Below are 21081 nucleotides of genomic sequence, written 5' to 3' on the forward strand. Positions count from 1 at the left end.
GCAATTTTACGTTCAACCTAGTGCTCCCTCTCCAAGAAAAAAACGTATAGTCCGAATCAAAAGTCAAGCCACGTCCTGTATCATCATCTGCACATGATCATCTGGTCGTAGCCACGTAGTGAGATAGTGCGAGGATAATGTGAGTTCATTTATACTGGCACTCGGACATGGCCGATTTGCCAAGTGCATCGATATATTATTTTTTGGAGCATAGCGCACTGACAGAATGTAACCCTGGTTTGAGCTACCCTGGCTCTTTAACGTGCACCGGTGTATAGTGCTGTCATGAGATACCCTGGCTCTTTAACGTGCACCGGTGTATAGTGCTGTCATGAGATACCCTGGCTCTTTAACGTGCACCGGTGTATAGTGCTGTCATGAGATACCCTGGCTCTTTAACGTGCATCGGTGTATTGTACTGTCATGAGCTGCCCTGGCTCTTTAACGTGCATCGGTGTATAGTACTGTCATAAGCTACCCTGGCTCTTTAACGTGCATCGTTGTAAAGTGCTGTCATGAGATACCCTGGCTCTTTAATGTGCACCGGTGTATAGTGCTGTCATGAGATACCCTGGCTCTTCAACGTGCATCGGTGTATTGTACTGTCATGAGCTGCCCTGGCTCTTTAACGTGCATCGTTGTATAGTACTGTCATAAGCTACCCTGGCTCTTTAACGTGCATCGTTGTAAAGTGCTGTCATGAGATACCCTGGCTCTTTAATGTGCACCGGTGTATAGTGCTGTCATGAGATACCCTGGCTCTTCAACGTGCATCGGTGTATTGTACTGTCATGAGCTGCCCTGGCTCTTTAACGTGCATCGTTGTATAGTACTGTCATAAGCTACCCTGGCTCTTTAACGTGCATCGTTGTATAGTACTGTCATGAGATACCCTGGCTCTTTAACGTGCATCGGTGTATTGTACTGTCATAAGCTACCCTGGCTCTTTAACGTGCATCGTTGTATAGTACTGTCATGAGATACCCTGGCTCTTTAACGTGCATCGTTGTAAAGTGCTGTCATAAGCTACCCTGGCTCTTTAACGTGCATCGTTGTATAGTACTGTCATGAGCTGCCCTGGCTCTTTAACGTGCATCGTTGTATAGTACTGTCACGAGATACCCTGGCTCTTTAACGTGCATCGGTGTATAGTACTGTCATGAGCTGCCCTGGCTCTTTAACGTGCATCGTTGTATAGTACTGTCATAAGCTACCCTGGCTCTTTAACGTGCATCGTTGTATAGTACTGTCATAAGCTACCCTGGCTCTTTAACGTGCACCGGTGTATTGTACTGTCATGAGCTGCCCTGGCTCTTTAACGTGCATCGTTGTATAGTACTGTCATAAGCTACCCTGGCTCTTTAACGTGCATCGTTGTATAGTACTGTCATAAGCTACCCTGGCTCTTTAACGTGCATCGTTGTAAAGTGCTGTCATGAGATACCCTGGCTCTTTAATGTGCACCGGTGTATAGTGCTGTCATGAGCTACCCTGGCTCTTTTACGTGCACCGGTGTATAGTACTGCCATGAGCTACCCTGGCTCTTTAACGTGCACCGGTGTATAGCACTGCCATGAGCTACCCTGGCTCTTTTACGTGCACCGGTGTATAGTACTGTCATGAGGTACCCTCATTTAACGTCCCTCCCGGAAGACGAAGTATTTGAGTGGTGCGGTGGGGAATCGTACCTTTGACCCCTGGATTAACAGTAAAGTGTTCCTATTATAGTAAAACAATTACAACACACATTTTATCTTTTGTATAAATACGTTAACGACGTGATTTACCACACAATCAAATTTGATATTGTGCACAAATACTGTTAAGTTTCATCATGCCTGTGTAATAAATACTTCAGTTATTACTTGCACAAGATGTGCTTGATCGCAGAGTTTTAATACATGTCGCCTTTCTTTGTCATTAAGAAATCAACTAAGTGTATAAAGACTAATTTAGTGTATATTTATGGTGCAATAAATTAATTCAGGAGTCAAGTGTTGTGCCCTTGAATTATACGTGCTACAGAATGTTATAGTTGGAAACAATTAGAATAGATATGTTTACTAGTAAACATTTAAGACATAGATCTTTCACGCGCAAATTGTGACATTCATTATCATTATAGTGTATTACAAAGAAACATTAAAACAGAACATATGATATGAAAACAACAGACTTATACAACAAATTATTTTCATTAATCAAAAAACAAATATAATGTAGACAATTCTTTTACATATTTACGTAATAAAAATAGCATAAAATAACTTAAATCACCTTATTTTCAGTTCAGAATAGTGTCTTTTCAGTATAAAAGTATTATCAAGGTGTAAAAAAGACAATATACAACGGTTGTAAAAAAATAAAAATGTTTTATCCTTACTTTTATTTTTTTGGTCGACTGGGGAAAATTTTGACTTTTATTTTTATTTCTTTCCCCGACCCAATTTTTTGGAAAAATTTCCCGTAAACCACATAACAAAACAAGAGCTGTCGTAAGACAACGCGCTCGACTTCGCCGCATTGACTCAGAAGTGAATACAATATAAATTGTAATATTACCAAGTTTGGTCTACTTATGTCAAACCTTACTAAAATTATTCAATACATAAGGTGACTTTGATGCTGCCTTCCCACCACCCGAAAAATGACGCAAGTCATTCAAATAACTTGATTTCCCATTATGAAAATGTGGTAAAGAATATACAAGTATGCCTTTCAAAAGAAATTAAAATAAAATTTAAAAAAAAAAAATAATAATAAAAAATCAAGGGCCATGTAGTATAGCCCTCCTTGTTTTCCCTTGGTAAAAAACTGGTTAAGAATGTAAAAATTTGCCTGTCAAGTGAAATTAAAAAAAAAATATTCAAGGGACATAATTTGTATTTAGGGTTAAAATGGAGTTATGTTTCTTGTTGTAAGATGGTCGTAAATAATTTTGAATTTTATTAAGTGCATTGAATGAAAGGTATAGAAGGTTTTTTTTATTAAAATCCCAACTTGCCCTTAACTTTTACTTGCCTATAACTTTAACCTAAGTCAATCAGGGCCATAACTTGTATTAAGGATATGGAGTTATGTAACCTCATTGAGTGATGGTCCTGAACAATTGTGTGAAGTATTAAGTCAATTGAATGAAGAGTATAGAAGTTATTAATAAATATCCCAACCTGCCCTAAAACTTTAACCTAAGTTCCATAGTCAATCAGGGGCCATAATTTGTATTAAAGATAATATGGAGTTATCTAACCTCATTATGTGATGGCTCTGAACAACTGTGTGAAGTATTAAGTCAATTGAATGAATGGTATTGGAGTTTTAAGTGAAAATCCGAACTTGCCCTAAAACTTTAACCTGCCCTAAAACTTTAACCTAAGTCAATCAGGGGCCATAACTTGTATTAAGGATAATATGGAGATATGTAACCTCATTGTGTGATGGTCCTGAACAACTGTGTGAAGTATTAAGTCAATTGAACAAAGGGTATAGAAGTTATTTATAAATATCCCAACCTGCCCTAAAACTTTAACCTAAGTCAATCAGGGGCCATATTCTGTGTAAAGAATAATATGGAGTTATCTAACCTCATCATGTGATGGCCCTAAACAACTGTGTGAAGTATTAACTTAATTGAATGAAAGGTATTGGACTTATAAGTGAAAATCCCAACTTGCCCTAAAACTTTAACCGGACGCCGACGCCGGGGCGAGTAGTATTGCCCACCTATTCTTCGAATAGTCGAGCTAAAAATGTTGGCCTAAAATGTTAATCTGTAACGCTCAGGTGTAAGACTTATTGGGAAGACAACATTCAAGGATCAATTACAAGCATAGGAACTTCTATTCACTATTATGACCTCGACTAAGGTTTGCATTGATCTAATTTGAGCTCTTGTTTCAGTTATTAACAAACGCTTTAATGCGATTATGACGAAAAAATAGTTTACAAAATTACCGAGTCGATTTCATCCGTGGAAGCCAGTACAAGTCTTCATTGAGAGGGCATGCGAAAGATTCCATGGAAGGAATCGAACCCTTTATCTCTTGGATAGCAGGCAGACACCTATACCACGCTCAGCTCTGAACATTGATTTGATGCAAATAAAACGTTAACTTTTTCAACAACTCAAACTGATACGGATGTAAGATTCAAACCAATACGAACTAGAACTGTCAGCCATAGGCTAACGAATACCCCCCACCCCTCCATGTCTAGGTTGTTTGCCCTGGAGTTAGGCCGGACAAAGCTAATTTTGCCTACAAGGGGAGATAACTCCAGTCAGGGTCATGTGACCTGTACCAAATTCACAGAGGCGAAAGTTTACAACATGGCCATTAATTTCTGAAAGTTTGATAAAGATTTGTTGAATAATAACAAAGATGAATCCCGGACAGGGCTTATTTTGCCTACTTTAACACATCAAGGGGAGATAACTCCAGTCAGGGTCATGTGACCTGTACCAAATTCACAGAGGCGAAAGTTTACAACATGGCCATTAATTTCTGAAAGTTTGATAAAGATTTGTTGAATAATAACAAAGATGAATCCCGGACAGGGCTTATTTTGCCTACTTTAACACATCAAGGGGAGATAACTCTGGTCAGGGTCATGTGACCCGTACCAATTTCACAGAGGCGCAAGTTTACATCATGGCCATTAATATCTGAAAGTTTGAAAAAGATTTGTTCAATAACGACAAAGATGAATCCCGGACAAAAAAAAAACGGACGGACAGACGGACAGACGGACAACCCGATTCCAGTATACCCCCCCCCAAACTTTGTTTTGGGGGGTATAATAAAAGACTCAAGCCGATACGTATACATAAGATATGAATATAAATCTCAAACCGATGAACAAGAATCATGACCATAATTCGAAGGTGTTCCAATACTGGTAGTGCATGTCGCCTTCATAGCTTGAACATACAGCTGAAACTCCATTAAACCTGTCAACAGGTGTACAATATGAAGAGCGTTCACTAGATGAGGGCACAACAATTGGAACTAGCAGCTTTGCCCTTTATAGGTTCTACATGTTGTCTTCTCTCCGAAAACACCAACAAAACATTCGAAAGAAAGTAATGATTGGCAGACTTGGCAGACAATGGAGGGCATACACTACCTTGTATGTCCCTATTTTATATACTGGCGGGCCCGAAGGCTATTGCTGGCAAAATAAGAAAGCAAAGGTTTTTAGGTTTTTATTTCACTTGGAAATTAAACATGATACTGCTGTATTATATCAAATAAAATCAAAATAAAGAAGTGACAATAGTATTGTTCTATTAGATGATAATTATTTTCTATGAACCCAAACTATTTATTACATAATTATATGGAAATGTTAGAATGTACAAGGGTTTGAGTCAAATGGAAAGTGTTAGCATTACATCACCTATGGTATTTAATATCTAAGTCCCAAACATCTCTTCATTATACAATTAACACTTTCTTAAACTCTACTGATTACAGAACTGAATTTTTTTTACCATTATAATTTTATAATAAAACAAAGTTCTTTTAAGTCTTTCAAAAACCCATTAAATACAGAGGACATTGCACAATTCACATGAAAACAGCGTAAGCTGAGCTTAATCCTGTTATAATGGAAAATAATGAAAGTTCTGAAATAATCCGAAAATTATGGTAGAAAGTTTTTAACATGTACGGTGTTCTTTCCAAATTAAAACTATTATAAGATTTGTTAAACAAAATTCCGTTCAGGTTTCTGTCGAGTGTTTATAAAAATAACATATTTTCTCAATTTCAACATTTTTTTATAAATCCCTTGTAAACTTAACATAACTTTTATAATGACTGTTTGAAATAAACTGAAATTAATTTAAATTTAAATGATACATGCAATTATAGACAATCTTTTTCCGTTCAAAAATCAGATATGGGGTTGAATGCAATAGCAATAAGTTTATAATATAAACAGCAAGCCTTGAAGGACGGGACTACTTACAACATACATGTAGGGTAGAAAAGGCACATTCTATTGAGTTGTGATGGGCTTGAACAGTATGTATTTGACAGAAAATGCTTTATCAAGACAGAAGGGTAACCATGTTGGTCTCCATAAAGGCAGAAGCCAAAATTGGACATGGTGAAACAACCGTCTGTAAATCTTATTTACTTTCAGCCAATTATATTTTTCTTACAGAAGCAGGACTGAATGTTAAGAGAAATGCTACTGTGTGTGAGAATAGGTCAACTCACTATAGAACATTATATAATATAGGATATTTATTTGGTATACTGAAAGTATTGACAGAGTCACCAACCCCCATATTACATAATGAAACACAGTAACAAACAATAGCCGGATGCCTAATTGATCAAGATGCATACATTCTACCCAAGATATCTTTCATTCTAAATGAATAAAAAACTATCAAACCCATACAATTAGTTTGATACTAGTCTTTAAAAGCATTTTGACTTTGTTATGAACAATTTAGGTACATTGAATATTTATTCAAATGAATTGAAAATGTACAGATACATACTTGAACAAAAACAACATTAATGCATACTTGACACGATAAAATTGCATTCACTTTATGCATATATCAAATTTTTAATTGTCTTTCAATTTGAAACTTTCAATTTGAAATTGCATCCGCAAACATCATTAAGAAATATAAACCAGACATAGGCTAAAACAAATTATGGTCTAATAAAAAATTATGACATCCTTAAAAAAGCAGAAGCAAACGATACCTTCAAACTTGAATATACATAACAATAAATGATAAAAGATGCAAAAACCTTGAATCAATTCCAAGAATTCAGGTTCCTTCCAAATTTTCATTGGTGTCTACAAATTCGTCTTCATCATCATCACCTTTATCTTCATCATTACCATCTTTACTTTTAGCATCTTTTTTAACATCCTTACTTTCACTCCCATCTTCTGCAACAGTTCCCTTCGAATCACTTAATGGTTCTTCCTCTTGCTTAACGTCTTTGGTTTCAGTTGTTTCATCATTATTATCTACAATTTTATCTGCTGGATCTTTGCTGTCCTGTTCTGGTAAAACTGATGCGGATACTGAAAGAGTGGGCGTCAAAGCTTCAGCTTTAATCACAAAAGTTTCACCTTTTCTTTCATCAGATGCTACTGTGTCAGTATTAGTGTCCATAAAATCAGTTTTCTTCTGACTGATATCATCCTCAACATTACTTTCAACATCCTGATCTCCAGCAGTATATGCCTCTTCAATTTGTGTTTCTGAAACATTTTTAACTTTATCTATTTCACTATCCTGATTTTGAACATTTTTTATTTCAGAGACCACTTTTCCTTCAGTTTCTGCTTTTTCAGTGTCCAAATTATAAGTATCTTCTACTCTTTTACCATCAGTATTATCTATGTTTTCTTCTTTTTCAGCGTCAACTTCACCAGCATCTTCCTTTACAGAGTCCGCATTATCTGTGACTACATGAACAATACTTTCAAAATCGTCAGCTTCTTTCTCAGCATTCTCTGCAGAAAACCCCATTTCACCAATCCTTTTTTGCATATCATATTCTTCTTCTTGATCTACATCATCTGGTACATCAACAACCTCTATTGAAGCATCCTTGTCTTTCTTACTTTCATCTCTAACATCTTCAATTTCATCATCCACTTCTTCTGTTTCTTCCACTTGCACATTGTGATAGTCATGCTCCTCATAAGGTTCTTCAGGCATATTTTCAGTTTGTTCAATTGTGTCATCAATTTCTAGAATTTGTTCTTCTTCTGCTGAGGTATCATCTGATTGCCTGATATATTCCTCTTCACCCCTTTGATAGTTGATGTTCTTCTGTACTTCCTGAAATCATAATCATTTGGTTTAGAAAAGTTGAGTATTGGTGCTAATAATTTAATATTAAAATCAAATACAAGTTCAGACTCTACTATCAGACTGAAATATATGTAAAACATACAATATGACAAAATTAAACAAGGGGGCTGTGATGAATACTGCTGAAATGAGAAATTGGTGTTGTTTTTTTATTTAATTGCTCTACAAGAATAAGAAGATACTTTGAACAATTTTGGTAGAGGACCATTAGACAAGTTGGCACACCAAATATCTAAGCTGTAGGCTTTTTTGTTTCATTTTTTCCCTATTTATCTCTATGTTAAACACATAGGTCCCAGGGTGGTACCCCATGGGCATATTTTATACAATCATGGTAGAGGACCACTAGACCATTTTACACCCAGTATCTAACCTCTATGCTTTTTGGTTTCAAACAAGGAGTTTTCCATATATATCTCTTTGGCGGATAGGTGACCCCAGGGGCAGGACCAATTTTGACCGGAAGGGGCATAATTTGCCCAATCTTGATAGAGGCCCGATATATGATGGTACATACCAAATATCAACAATCTCGGCTCAGCTCTTTTGGACAAGAACATTTTAAAAGATTTCGATGTCTCTTTATGAAACAGTTAAGCCCCAGGGCGTTGACACTTATGACCCAAGGGGCATAATTTGAACAAGCTTAGGACAAGACCACTTGACAATGTAACACATTAAAGATCTAAGTTCTAGACCATTTGTTTTTTGTCTATATATTGTCTTATATTTCTTTAAGTTTTTCCTTTCCATTGCCATGTCAGCCAGATGTCTGCATGGAATTCATTTCTTCAAAGAATTTTCAAAATTACCAACAAAAGAACATCTCTGTGAAGTTTCATTAGAATAAGCCTAATCTGTTAAGGATGAGATTTTGTTTAAAGCATATTTTTATGTTGATTGTTTCCCTATTAAATGACAACCTATTTCTTATATCAATCTCATCCAGTTGTCATACAAATCTTCATGAAAAAAAACAACAATATTTTGATCTGATTGAACCTCCTACCTCTGGGTTAATAATCGGCAATGGAGCTTTTGGCCTGCGAACTTGTACCCTGTGTGACTTGGCTACCTGCATCTCGGGAGGGTAGTATATAGTTCCAGTACTTGCACCACCCCCACTGGATGATGTGTTGCTGTAGTATGTAGTGCCACCACTTATTGTCTCTCCAGGGTTGCTCTGAAAGATAACATATATTTTTTTGAAAGCCTGTGGGAAGGTTGAAACATTTGGGACAATACTGTGGTCCAATTACTTCCACACCACCACCACTTGAAGATGTATTGCCCTAGCAGGGTTTCTCTGAAAGATGTGAGTGCCTAATGACTCTTGCACCAACATGAGGGGGTCATTACTATGTGAAGTCAATAAATGTATCTCCCCAACTGGACAATGCCTATGGTATTGACAGTTGGTGGTAATTATCTTTACCGGTAGTGAAAAATAAAAAAAAGTTGTTTTCACAGCTTAAATCTCTTTGAAATGTACATTTTTTATAACTGTCCCATGACCATACGGTCAAATGCAAAATGACTGGCATTTCAGCTCTGTCGTTTATTTTCATAAATAATTAGTAGTGCCAATGGTAAAAATAAATTACAAGTAAATCAATGTCTGCAGCCAACTGTATTAACTTTTTGGTTTGCTAAATGTTTACAGAAACATATATTGATCAGTCTAAATTTACCCAATCACAACTATTAAATGATAATATCATTCAAATGTGAAACTTACCAAAAGATAGCCTACAGATTTTATACAATTGACCCAGATCACTTTGAGAATTAACAAGAATGCTGCTAAAGGACACAATCACTTGTCACTTACCTTCCTAAAATTATTGTGAATAACATTTGTTGCCTGTTGGGAGTAACAATACTTTGACTTTGATGTTTGACCTACTGACCTCAAAATCAGGTCAGTTTACTGGTCATAATTAAAGTTTAACATGTTGAGTGGATACCTTTTTTCCAGGCTAGGTCAATAAACCAATAAGACAATTTAGCCACTAACTGCTAAATAAATCAAGGCAATTAACTTACTATGGTAAAGTGCATACACCGTATCTATTCAAGTTAATAATCAGAGAATCATTTTCGGGTATAGGTCATCACGATCTTTAAATTTGACTAACTGAGCCCAAATTATTCTGACCATCAACAAGTACACACAATGTTTGTGGACTCTTCAACATGTGCCTCCTGGGCATTTTGTTTCTGGAACAATGTGAACCAAGATCTTTTTGAATATCTAGAATGATTTTGAGTTTGGCCAAATGTTAAAAGTTATGAAAGTTTTTTGAACAACCCAAATGGTAACACCATGGCTATCATAATACCTCAGACATGTTCTTTAAACTAGAATTCTACAAATCTATGCCTAATAGTGTGACTTCCCCGTTGATCAAACACAAAAGCAATATTATTATCAATATTTAAAACAAAAATTGTAACCAAGTTTGGTAGATTCGTTTTCAAATGCTTGGGAAATAAGAGTAAAATGCTGCCGATAATGACACAGGATGTACAAGATGATCCCTATATTGCCATGGAACACAGGCAACTCAAAAACACACAAGCTAATAAAACATATGTTAACTGCAGAAAACATATTTCCTTTAAAAATGGAAGAATTTAAGTGTGATAGAGTGCAGCTGTGGAAATGAGAATTCCTGCAGGAGATAATCAGCCGGTTGGACTACCATTGTGTGTGTAATACACATACCTGAGTAAACTGTGGAACAGGAACTTGGAAAGGGGGTGGGGGAGCAGCATATATGACTGCAGCACTGGGTATTCCTGCAGGAGATATTATCTGTGTGGGAGTCCCTATCACTGCTGTTGTGGTTAATGTTCCTGGAGGCCCTGCAAACACTGCTCCTGAAATGTTAATACATCATTTTTTTTTTTTTTATATGTCTGCAGCAAATTTCATAAAAACTACTAAATATTTGATTGGTCAAGTTGGCCAAAAAAATTTTCAATAAAGTTAACCTGTGGACAAGTGTTTTAAAGTTTTTTACAATTGGCTGCTGGTTTCAATTTCAGATATTTCAAAGGCAGTTACTATCATTACACACAAGTTAATTCCTTATACATAAGATATTCACACTAGAAACTAAACTGAAATGGAACAACAAGTCTAATTATGAGGCAAGGGACACCATAGAAGACATGTGACAGCATTCCGATGAATGTAACAATTGAATCTTAGTGTAACCAGGTATTGACTGCATAGTGGCTCTTGTACTGTCTCGCTGCTGAGCTAGCATATATTGTGACTTGATTAAGTGTTCGCCTGTAGAGTGAGAGGTCCTTGATTTTATCCCAAACAAATGTGACAAAAGAATGCAAATAGATTGTAAAAGGAGGAAACAATCCCGCTAGTAGTTCACTGCCAGAGATCAACTTAGTTATATGTCTGCAACATTTTTAAACCAAAGGCCATGCTACATAAACTGTTATTTTGCAGAAGCCCTACCACACCTGTTCAATGAGTCAGCGAGCCAACACTCATACTTTTTATGACTGAGCTGGCTACAACAAGAGCACTGTGAAGCAAACGTCAATGCTCGTATGTTTGTTTTATGTCAAACATAATAAATAACTCGGCAATAATTAGAGCCTGGGTTATTTGCCTTGCTTTTCAATGCATGTAGTCTCTGGCAAAATGTATACCAAGTTTTGTTTGAATATCTTTGTTCTGACAAAGTTTATAAATGTTGTAAAACTGAGTGCATAACTAAAATAGATCCTTCTTTTACATCATTGTCGACCAATCAAGTAGCTCATTACGTCAAGTATTGGAACTGCAAGAGATTGAAGATGCAAATAAAAAAGTTTATTACAGACAGTTTAGATTATCAATGTTTATTAGACTGCTTTTCATTGACTAAAGGCAATAGGAACAGTTTGGCATCTCCCAACAAATGTTGAGATAGAAAAAAGCGAAACATCTCTGATTGGCTGAAATTTTCCATGTTTGCACTTGAGAATTGGGGCCATTGAGTGTTATATGCATGTAATCATTGGTTTGGTGAATGAGATCAGGATGGCCATAGCATGTTCTTTTCTCACTTACCTGGAGGGGGTGGGCCCCTGATGAATGCAGGCTGAGCAGTTGGGGGTGGCCTAGGTACAGCCAAAGGCACAGGGATCATGGCCGGGGGTGGAGGTCCACGAGATAGGCTCATTGTTGGGCTCTGGACATGCGCAGGGCCAACTGTTAAATTACAACAGAGATTTCATATCAAATACATACATATTTTCAATTCTGGCCCATAAAATGCTTCATATTTAAGTTTTTAATGAATAATGTGATTAAAATTGGCCAACAAGCCATGATATGGTAAAGCGCTGTTAAGGCTTGCTCAAATTCTTAAAAAAACAACTGTGATTGCTTGAGGACACCTTGGTCTTAAAACCTTGAGTGATCCGATATTTTAAATGACCAAAATTTCGATTTTTGTCTGTTATGAAATTGAATTTTGTCTGTTATGAAATGTCTTACAATATTTTCAAAGTTTGAAGTCGTCAAACCAATTGTTTACTTTGGCACTGATTATGTATTGCGTTGTGGAAATCACTGTTGTGTTTAAAGGCTATACTAAATGTGAAAATGTAGAAGAAAAACAAATAAATGAATGAATAGCAAAGTTTAATTTTACCAAAAAAACACTTTTTCTAAACAAGCAACATTGGAATATGAGTATTGCAAAATCAAGGTTGGATTATTAGAGCATCTTGTTTGTCTCGTGTAACTGTTGAGTCGTAAGAAGGAATATTTTCAGAGATTTCGATATTTGACCGTTATGGTAGTGCTTCATTCTATCAATCATTTACATTTCTCACAATTAAAGTATCGTCATTAACTTCTAGCAAGTATCTTCTAAAATGCCCTTATCAAGTAACAGCGGTCATTCATTAACAGTGATAATCAGTTTTTCACACTGTATCAAATTTTCCTTTCATTTGTTATTTTCCTTTCATTGCAATTTTTAAAATTGTGAATACGTAATACCTTGCAAATGGTTCTTTATTTTGAAATGTGCTTTTGGAAAATGTGTGAAATTATGACCTCAACAAACCATAAGTTTTTGCACATGGTTCTTGGATATGGGACCGGCAATGGTGCTCGCTCCTCGACTTATTTAGGTTTGGATCCAACGTTAGAATATTTTATATGAAAATAGAAGGAATAATGGTTGGGACTTAGCCTGGACATAGACTAACCCCCAGTTCTCAAACCACCGCCTGTTTGAATGAAAGCAGTTTGACTGTAATTAAAATAAATCCCAATCCTTCTGGCTTCCAAATTCTTCTTTGCATAGGGGCTGCAGTGGGATTAGGCCACATCACACCATTTCTCTGTGGGGAGATAGCCGGTCTCATTAAATCTTCCTGTTGTGCCAACTCACCATTTCTCTGTGGCGAGATAGCCGATATTATTTGTACAAACTCACCACTTCTCTGTGGGGAGATAGCCGGCCTCATGACAACTCCCTGTTGTGGAATACTAACTGGTGGACTGAAATCTGAATAATAATAACAAAATGATAATATAATTTTCAAAATGCCATTGTGATTAATCTTGACTTAAAACTGAATTGAAAAGATTCATTATGATCCAAACAAGTCCCAATATCTTGAAATATCTTAAGCATTACAGGTAAACTCCGTTACATATATCTCATTGAAAAGAAAAAGTTATACTAAAACATTTATAGTGCAAGTATCTTGGTCTGTTACATAATACTTTTGCATGTTCAATAAATTGGGGCTGGAAGATCACAAGATGTAGTCCAGAACACCCATACAGATAAAGACACACCCAGACCACAGACAGCACAAAATCAATGTTTTTTCCTCCCTGCCATAAATGCTAAGGGTACCAAGTTTCAAAAAGGAATGAGGTTGGGCATTTTTACCAAAAATTTACACTCTTTCCAATTTCCAATATACTGTATATGTCCTATTAATCATTGTAATTGTAAGTTAAAAAGAATCATTTTCTCAGCCACTTTTTAAAATCCGCTCAATTTGAGTAAAAAATATGAAATAGCAATTAGAATCTGCTGCATTATAGATAGCTGTATACACACCCTGGTTTGTAAATCAGGAAAATGGTCTACTAGACATATGGCCTCAATGAGGAATGACTTTTATTGCAAGCATTTGGGTATGGAATTTATGTAAATAAATAATGTCAGCAGGTGCTCTAAAATCTCTGCTAACAGAATTGCATTATTTTAGTTTTGAGTTTAGGTAATCATTGCTCATATCACAGATTCAGAAAAAAGACCCGAACCCCCCCCCCCCCCGGCAGGTCTATTAGGGAATGCACATTTAATAGGACATTAACAGTACATTTATCTTTTTATGCATCAATGTATGTATATTGAGGTTTTGATATGCACTTTTAAAATGCATCCTTAGTGGTTTGGGGTGGGGGTTGTTTTGCACCCTGACTGTGACTGTGTATTAAGCGTGGGATACATTAACTGCATGTCAGTCACGATTTATTGTAATTGATATTTACACCGCAAGGATTGATATTTCAGCTGTTTTGGGTCTTTTAAAAGGGAAAAGAAACTTATATTCAATAATTTTCTCATTTGCTGGAGAATTAAGAAAGCTTCTTCCTTTAACTGTAAAATTTCCCAATTTCGGGACACAATTTTTACCAAAATGTCAAGGGTCTTTTTCCCAAAATGGGCAGAAAAGGCCCTGAACACTAAACTAAATTTTCAATTCATCACATGCTAAATTTATCCATATTTGCAAAATTAAACCCCTTGCAAAATCATAGCAAACTACAGCAACACTTACTAGGTCGATACTGCTGTGGCAGGCCAGCATGTGGGGCGTGCTGCTGTTGGGTAGATGGTGGCTGTGAAATCTGGGGCTGGTCAACAAATGCAGCCCCCTCTTGTGCAGGTCTCTGTCGCTGGGAGGAATAACGCTTGTTGGAACGGCTTGCAGATGGATCTTGCTTCTCAACTGAAATATTTAATTTGCATTTTTTTGTTTAATGAAAATTGTAAAATAAAAAAACAAATCCATTGTAAAATAACCGGTTCTTCAAAAAATGTGGCAAACTCTTTAGTTTGACTATGTTGCTGGGAGTAATAAGGCTTGATGGAATGGCTTGTAGGGAGGTCTTACTTGTACACTTAAATTCATTTATTTTTATTTTTATATTTTAAACATGTCAGACTCTTATGATGGACTCTGCTGCTGTAACAATTATGTTTGTTGGGATGGCTTACAGACTCTTGCTTCTTAACTTACAAGGACTGTTTAAACAGATGATTAAAGCCTGCTTTGACATAGGATTATCCAAAGAAAACTTGGTAAAAAAGAGTGTAAATAAAGGCATGTCATATTTTAGAACTTGCACATAAAATCTTTTTTTTTATTTCACAAACCAGGCCATGACAAAATGTTTTAATTCAGCCATAAGCCCAAAACTCAAAACATTCAATCCTTCAAGTTCTACAGCCATGAACCAAACACTCAAAACATTTAATCCTTTATACAGCCATGAACCAAACACTCAAAACATTTAATCCTTTATACAGCCATGAACCCAACACTGAAAACAATCAATCCTTTATACAGCCATGAACCAAACACTCAAAACATTTAATCCTTTATACAGCATGAACCAAACACTGAAAGCAATCAATCCTTTATACAGCCATGAACCAAACACTCAAAACATTTAATCCTTTATACAGCCATGAACCAAACACTCAAAACATTTAATCCTTTATACAGCCATGAACCAAACACTCAAAACATTTAATCCTTTATACAGCCATGAACCAAACACTCAAAACATTCAATCCTTTATACAGCCATGAACCCAACACTGAAAACATTCAATCCTTTATAAAGCCATGAACCCAACACTGAAAACATTCAATCCTTTATACAGCCATGAACCCAAAACTCAAAACATTCAATCCTTTATACAGCCATGAACCCAACACTCAAAACATTCAATCCTTTATACAGCCATGAACCCAACACTCAAAACATTCAATCCTTTATACAGCCATGAACCCAACACTCAAAACATTCAATCCTTTATAAAGCCATGAACCCAACACTCAAAACATTCAATCCTTTATACAGCCATGAACCCAAAACTCAAAACATTCAATCCTTTATACAGCCATGAACCCAACACTCAAAACGTTCAATTCTCAATACAGCCATGAACCCAACACTCAAAACATTCTATCCTTTATAAAGCCATGAACCCAACACTCAAAACATTCAATCCTCAATACAGCCATGAACCCAACACTCAAAACATTCTATCCTTTATAAAGCCATGAACCCAACACTCAAAACATTCTATCCTCAATACAGCCATGAACCCAACACTGAAAACATTCTATCCTCAATACAGCCATGAACCCAACACTCAAAACATTCTATCCTTCATACAGCCATGAACCCAACACTGAAAACATTCTATCCTCAATACAGCCATGAACCCAACACTCAAAACATTCTATCCTCAATACAGCCATGAACCCAACACTCAAAACATTCAATCATCAATACAGCCATGAACCCAACACTCAAAACATTCTATCCTCAATACAGCCATGAACCCAACACTCAAAACATTCTATCCTCAATACAGCCATGAACCCAACACTCAAAACATTCTATCCTCAATACAGATATGAACCCAACACTCAAAACATTCAATCCTCAATACAGCCATGAACCCAACACTCAAAACATTCAATCCTCAATACAGCCATGAACCCAACACTCAAAACATTCTATCCTCAATACAGCCATGAACCCAACACTGAAAACATTCTATCCTCAATACAGCCATGAACCCAACACTGAAAACATTCTATCCTCAATACAGCCATGAACCCAACACTGAAAACATTCTATCCTCAATACAGCCATGAACCCAACACTCAAAACATTCAATCCTCAATACAGCCATGAACCCAACACTGAAAACATTCTATCCTCAATACAGCCATGAACCCAACACTCAAAACATTCAATCCTCAATACAGATATGAACCCAACACTCAAAACATTCTATCCTCAATACAGCCATGAACCCAACACTCAAAACATTCAATCCTCAATACAGATATGAACCCAACACTCAAAACATTCTATCCTCAATACAGCCATGAACCCAACACTCAAAACATTCAATCCTCAATACAGCCATGAACCCAACACTCAAAACATTCAATCCTCAATACAGCCATGAACCCAACACTCAAAACATTCAATCCTCAATACAGCCATGAACCCAACACTCAAAACATTCAATTCTCAATACAGCCATGAACCCAACACTCAAAACATTCTATCCTCAATACAGCCATGAACCCAACACTCAAAACATTCTATCCTCAATACAGCCATGAACCCAACACTCAAAACATTCTATCCTCAATACAGCCATGAACCCAACACTCAAAACATTCTATCCTCAATACAGCCATGAACCCAACACTCAAAACATTCTATCCTTCATACAGCCATGAACCCAACACTCAAAACATTCTATCCTCAATACAGCCATGAACCCAACACTCAAAACATTCTATCCTTTATACAGCCATGAACCCAACACTCAAAACATTCAATCCTCAATACAGATATGAACCCAACACTCAAAACATTCTATCCTTTATACAGCCATGAACCCAACACTCAAAACATTCTATCCTCAATACAGCCATGAACCCAACACTCAAAACATTCAATCCTCAATACAGATATGAACCCAACACTCAAAACATTCTATCCTTTATACAGCCATGAACCCAACACTCAAAACATTCTATCCTTCATACAGCCATGAACCCAACACTCAAAACATTCTATCCTTCATACAGCCATGAACCCAACACTCAAAACATTCTATCCTTCATACAGCCATGAACCCAACACTCAAAACATTCTATCCTTTATACAGCCATGAACCCAACACTCAAAACATTCAATCCTCAATACAGATATGAACCCAACACTCAAAACATTCAATCCTTTATACATAGAATAATGAAGGATAAATAACCTGCTTGTTGCTGTACTTGTTGTTGTTGTTGCTGTTGTTTCTGACGTTTATTTCTTTCCTGCTGCTGTTGTAGCCTCGGTGGTAGACTAGGCTGGTGTTTTGGTGCAGGACCTGTACAAATATACCCAAGACAGATGTAATGTTTGACTCAATAAAGAACAGCTAGTTCATGAATGCTTATTTTAAATCCACTAACTCGTTTTACCTGTCATGGGTACAGCAATGTTTTCCAACCGTCTTTTTGTAAATGGGGCCAGAGCCCATAGGATTAAAAAAATACTGCATTCAAACACATCTGTACTAGTGTTTGTCTTGATGGTGAACAGCATATACAACTTTCATTAAAAGTGAACATTTGGCCCCATTTTTAGTTATTTTTATCTAAAAATTCGAGGATTTAAACTTGCCATGTTTTCCCTTGTGGGATTATTTAGCATTTGCGATTCAATTCAATTGTTTGCCCAATATCAGGTTCTGTTTTTACGAGTTGAAAGTTGGTAAAGTGTTTTAAAACTTCATATAAAAGATATAAAAATTTCAAAAACAAGATTATGAAGCGACATAATAATAACTGTTTATTTTCCATTTCCTCGAAAACCTGCCTCCTGTAAGGTTATCATAGTACAGTACACTCAACGCACGAAAAACGTACCTCGCAGAGGTAAACTCCGCGTAACTCTGCAGACACTTGATAAGAATCTACGCTAAACTTATTTTTTTTATTAAAAATTTCAATCGATTACACAGTATTTGAAATTCACGGTAGCCCAAAAGCCCGAGGCAACCATATTTCATCTAGATTTTCCTCAGAAACTAGCCCGACCAGGCTACTGTTTTTTCCAAATGTGATTTTAAAAAAAACATGTCAATTAAATAATGCATTGTGTTTTTTATACGCAAAGCCTTATTATTTAAGAGTGCGTCCTTCAAGGCGACTGGAGCGACGAAGTTGCCTTGACAAAGGCGAAGTCAGATTCGCCTAAATTTACGATGATAAAAAGCTAATTGCTCTACGATTTAGGGCTCAAGCCATATGCTGAATGTTTGTTTATTTAATCAATGAACATAAACACATGTCAAAACTAATTCAATCAATGAACATAAACACATGTCAAAATTAATTAATGCCCGAAGTGACAAGAAATTATCGATCAGTTTCTAACGAGTATCTGTGTCTGTTAGCAGCAGTCAAACTCTATGACATCAATAACTCCGCCCATTATGTAAATGAACGGATAACGTCGACAGTTTTCGACAACTACGATGGCTATGAAAATCAACAATGCTAAAATAACACTATGAACATTGATATTTTATTTATTTCGTTTAAATATATTTTATTTATTAGCTAAAATAAAAAGAATAATATACTTTTTTTAATGCGGACAGAAAATAATCATTCTACAAAAGTTAAATGCACAGGAAACAGGAGCCCGTTTACTTCCTGACAAATTTAATCAAAGTGAAAGGAGAACTGTTTGACAAAGTTAACTCGTTGTCAGTGTACAGTGCAGTAAGGTTCTATTTTACAACTTTGAATTGCTTTGCCATTTTATGATTTATTGTAAAGAACAATTATAGGAATATTGGCAACATAAACATCCGAACATTTTGTTGCAACTTCCGAAACTTGAAAGAGAAACTGAAAGTTGAAAACGGAAACATGTCATTGCACAATCGCTGGTGGATATTGGATTTGACAAGGAAGCATTGGATAACAGAACTTAAAAGTACATGCATAATTCATTCCTTTAAATAAATGATATGTTCAGAAAATATTTCTCTATTTTGATTACCTTTTTGAAAACTTTAGTTACTAACCTTTTGATGACTATACTATTATACGTTATGACTATAATTTAATTTTGACAATTGTTTAGATTGGGGAACATTTATTGAATCTGTATGAGCGTGCTTGGTTAGATGATCAGAATCATTGCGTAATCGTATTTAAACTTCCAAAAATTATTCCGAACGTGTGATACTTTATAGTGATTAAGTTTGGGCTAGTGAAATTGGGTTTAGGTTTGTAAAAATTCCTATCTGGTAGCCCGAATGGGCTAGTGGATTCCAGTCCGAATTTTGTACACTGATTACATTGTATGACGGCTCCAGTAAATTGATATTATTCTTTTTCCTCTGCCCGTTTTATATGAAGTTAGCTTACCACAAGGATGCAGTCGTATTTCACTATTTGCACATGCATCTTATACATGTTTTTTACTAATGACTGAATTCATTGATAAACACATTTCCCAAAAAGGCTCGGTTACTTCTTACACATTTTCCGAAAATCAGGAGTTCAAACACATGTTCAAAGTTCAGAGCGCATTGTTGAAGGCCTTCTTGCCTCGTTTTCTGTGGAATATTCCCTAAAACATCAAAGCTATTTTTAACCACCAATAATTAATAGTATATTCCTAAACTGTATTGATCACGCGTGTGATGTCAGAGGTCATGGTGCAGAATCGTGTAACATGTCAGCTGTTTTATGATGCAATACAATTAGTGGCAATGCATCAATGATTCAATGTTGACTATTAACAAGTCAAGACAATATTTAATTGCGTTTACGGACACAAATACAAATTAAACGCTGGTTAGAATCTTGTACGATTTACAATGTACATAAGCATAAAAAACAAATAACTTCTGAACAAGAATGATTTCTTGTTTATCTGATTTGACATGGAGTTCTGCCGCGGGGTCATAAAATTGGACGATTTTCAACGCTATCGTTCATATTAAACACGGCCGTAAACCAGCCACTTGGAGCAACTCGGTGGGATTTTAGCGAGGGCAACAGTTTTACCCTCGGAGGAAGTCCGCGATCATCAACTTTATCCCTCGGAGTGAGTGAGGAAAGTGGGTCTAACTTGTTGAGTGTACTGTATGTTTTGATTGCAAAATTAACTTAAAAATCCATATCTGCCAATTTAATAACACCATCTGAAAGGGAAATCTGAATATGTCTATTTTCTGGTCCGAGTTACAGGTTTTGAAGTGCTTTACACTCAGGTCTTACCATGTTGTTCTCTCCTACCAGTCTCCCCGGTCGGTTTAACTTCTTTGTTGAAACTCCTCCTGTCCCCAGTAACCGTCACATTGAGGTCCTGTAACACATATTTCAGACTTTTTT

General features: G+C 36.2%; 1 protein-coding gene across 2 annotated transcripts in view; it reads right to left on the minus strand.

The window, feature by feature from the left end:
- Nucleotides 1-5188: 5188 nt before the first annotated feature.
- Nucleotides 5189-21081, minus strand: part of LOC128240702 (uncharacterized) — a 38212-nt gene continuing 22319 nt past the window's right edge. For both annotated transcript variants that reach the window (XM_052957448.1, XM_052957449.1), the window contains exons 9-16: nt 20968-21055; nt 17943-18053; nt 14690-14860; nt 13324-13395; nt 11943-12083; nt 10587-10741; nt 8868-9041; nt 5189-7825 (exon numbers count right to left, since the gene is read on the minus strand). In XM_052957448.1, coding sequence (XP_052813408.1) covers nt 6797-7825; nt 8868-9041; nt 10587-10741; nt 11943-12083; nt 13324-13395; nt 14690-14860; nt 17943-18053; nt 20968-21055 — 1941 coding nt within the window. In that variant the 3' untranslated portion in view covers nt 5189-6796. The remainder of the gene's footprint in view (nt 7826-8867; nt 9042-10586; nt 10742-11942; nt 12084-13323; nt 13396-14689; nt 14861-17942; nt 18054-20967; nt 21056-21081) is intronic.

The sequence above is a fragment of the Mya arenaria genome, chromosome 7, assembly GCF_026914265.1.
Source record: "Mya arenaria isolate MELC-2E11 chromosome 7, ASM2691426v1".
NCBI classification, from domain to species: Eukaryota; Metazoa; Mollusca; class Bivalvia; order Myida; family Myidae; genus Mya; species Mya arenaria.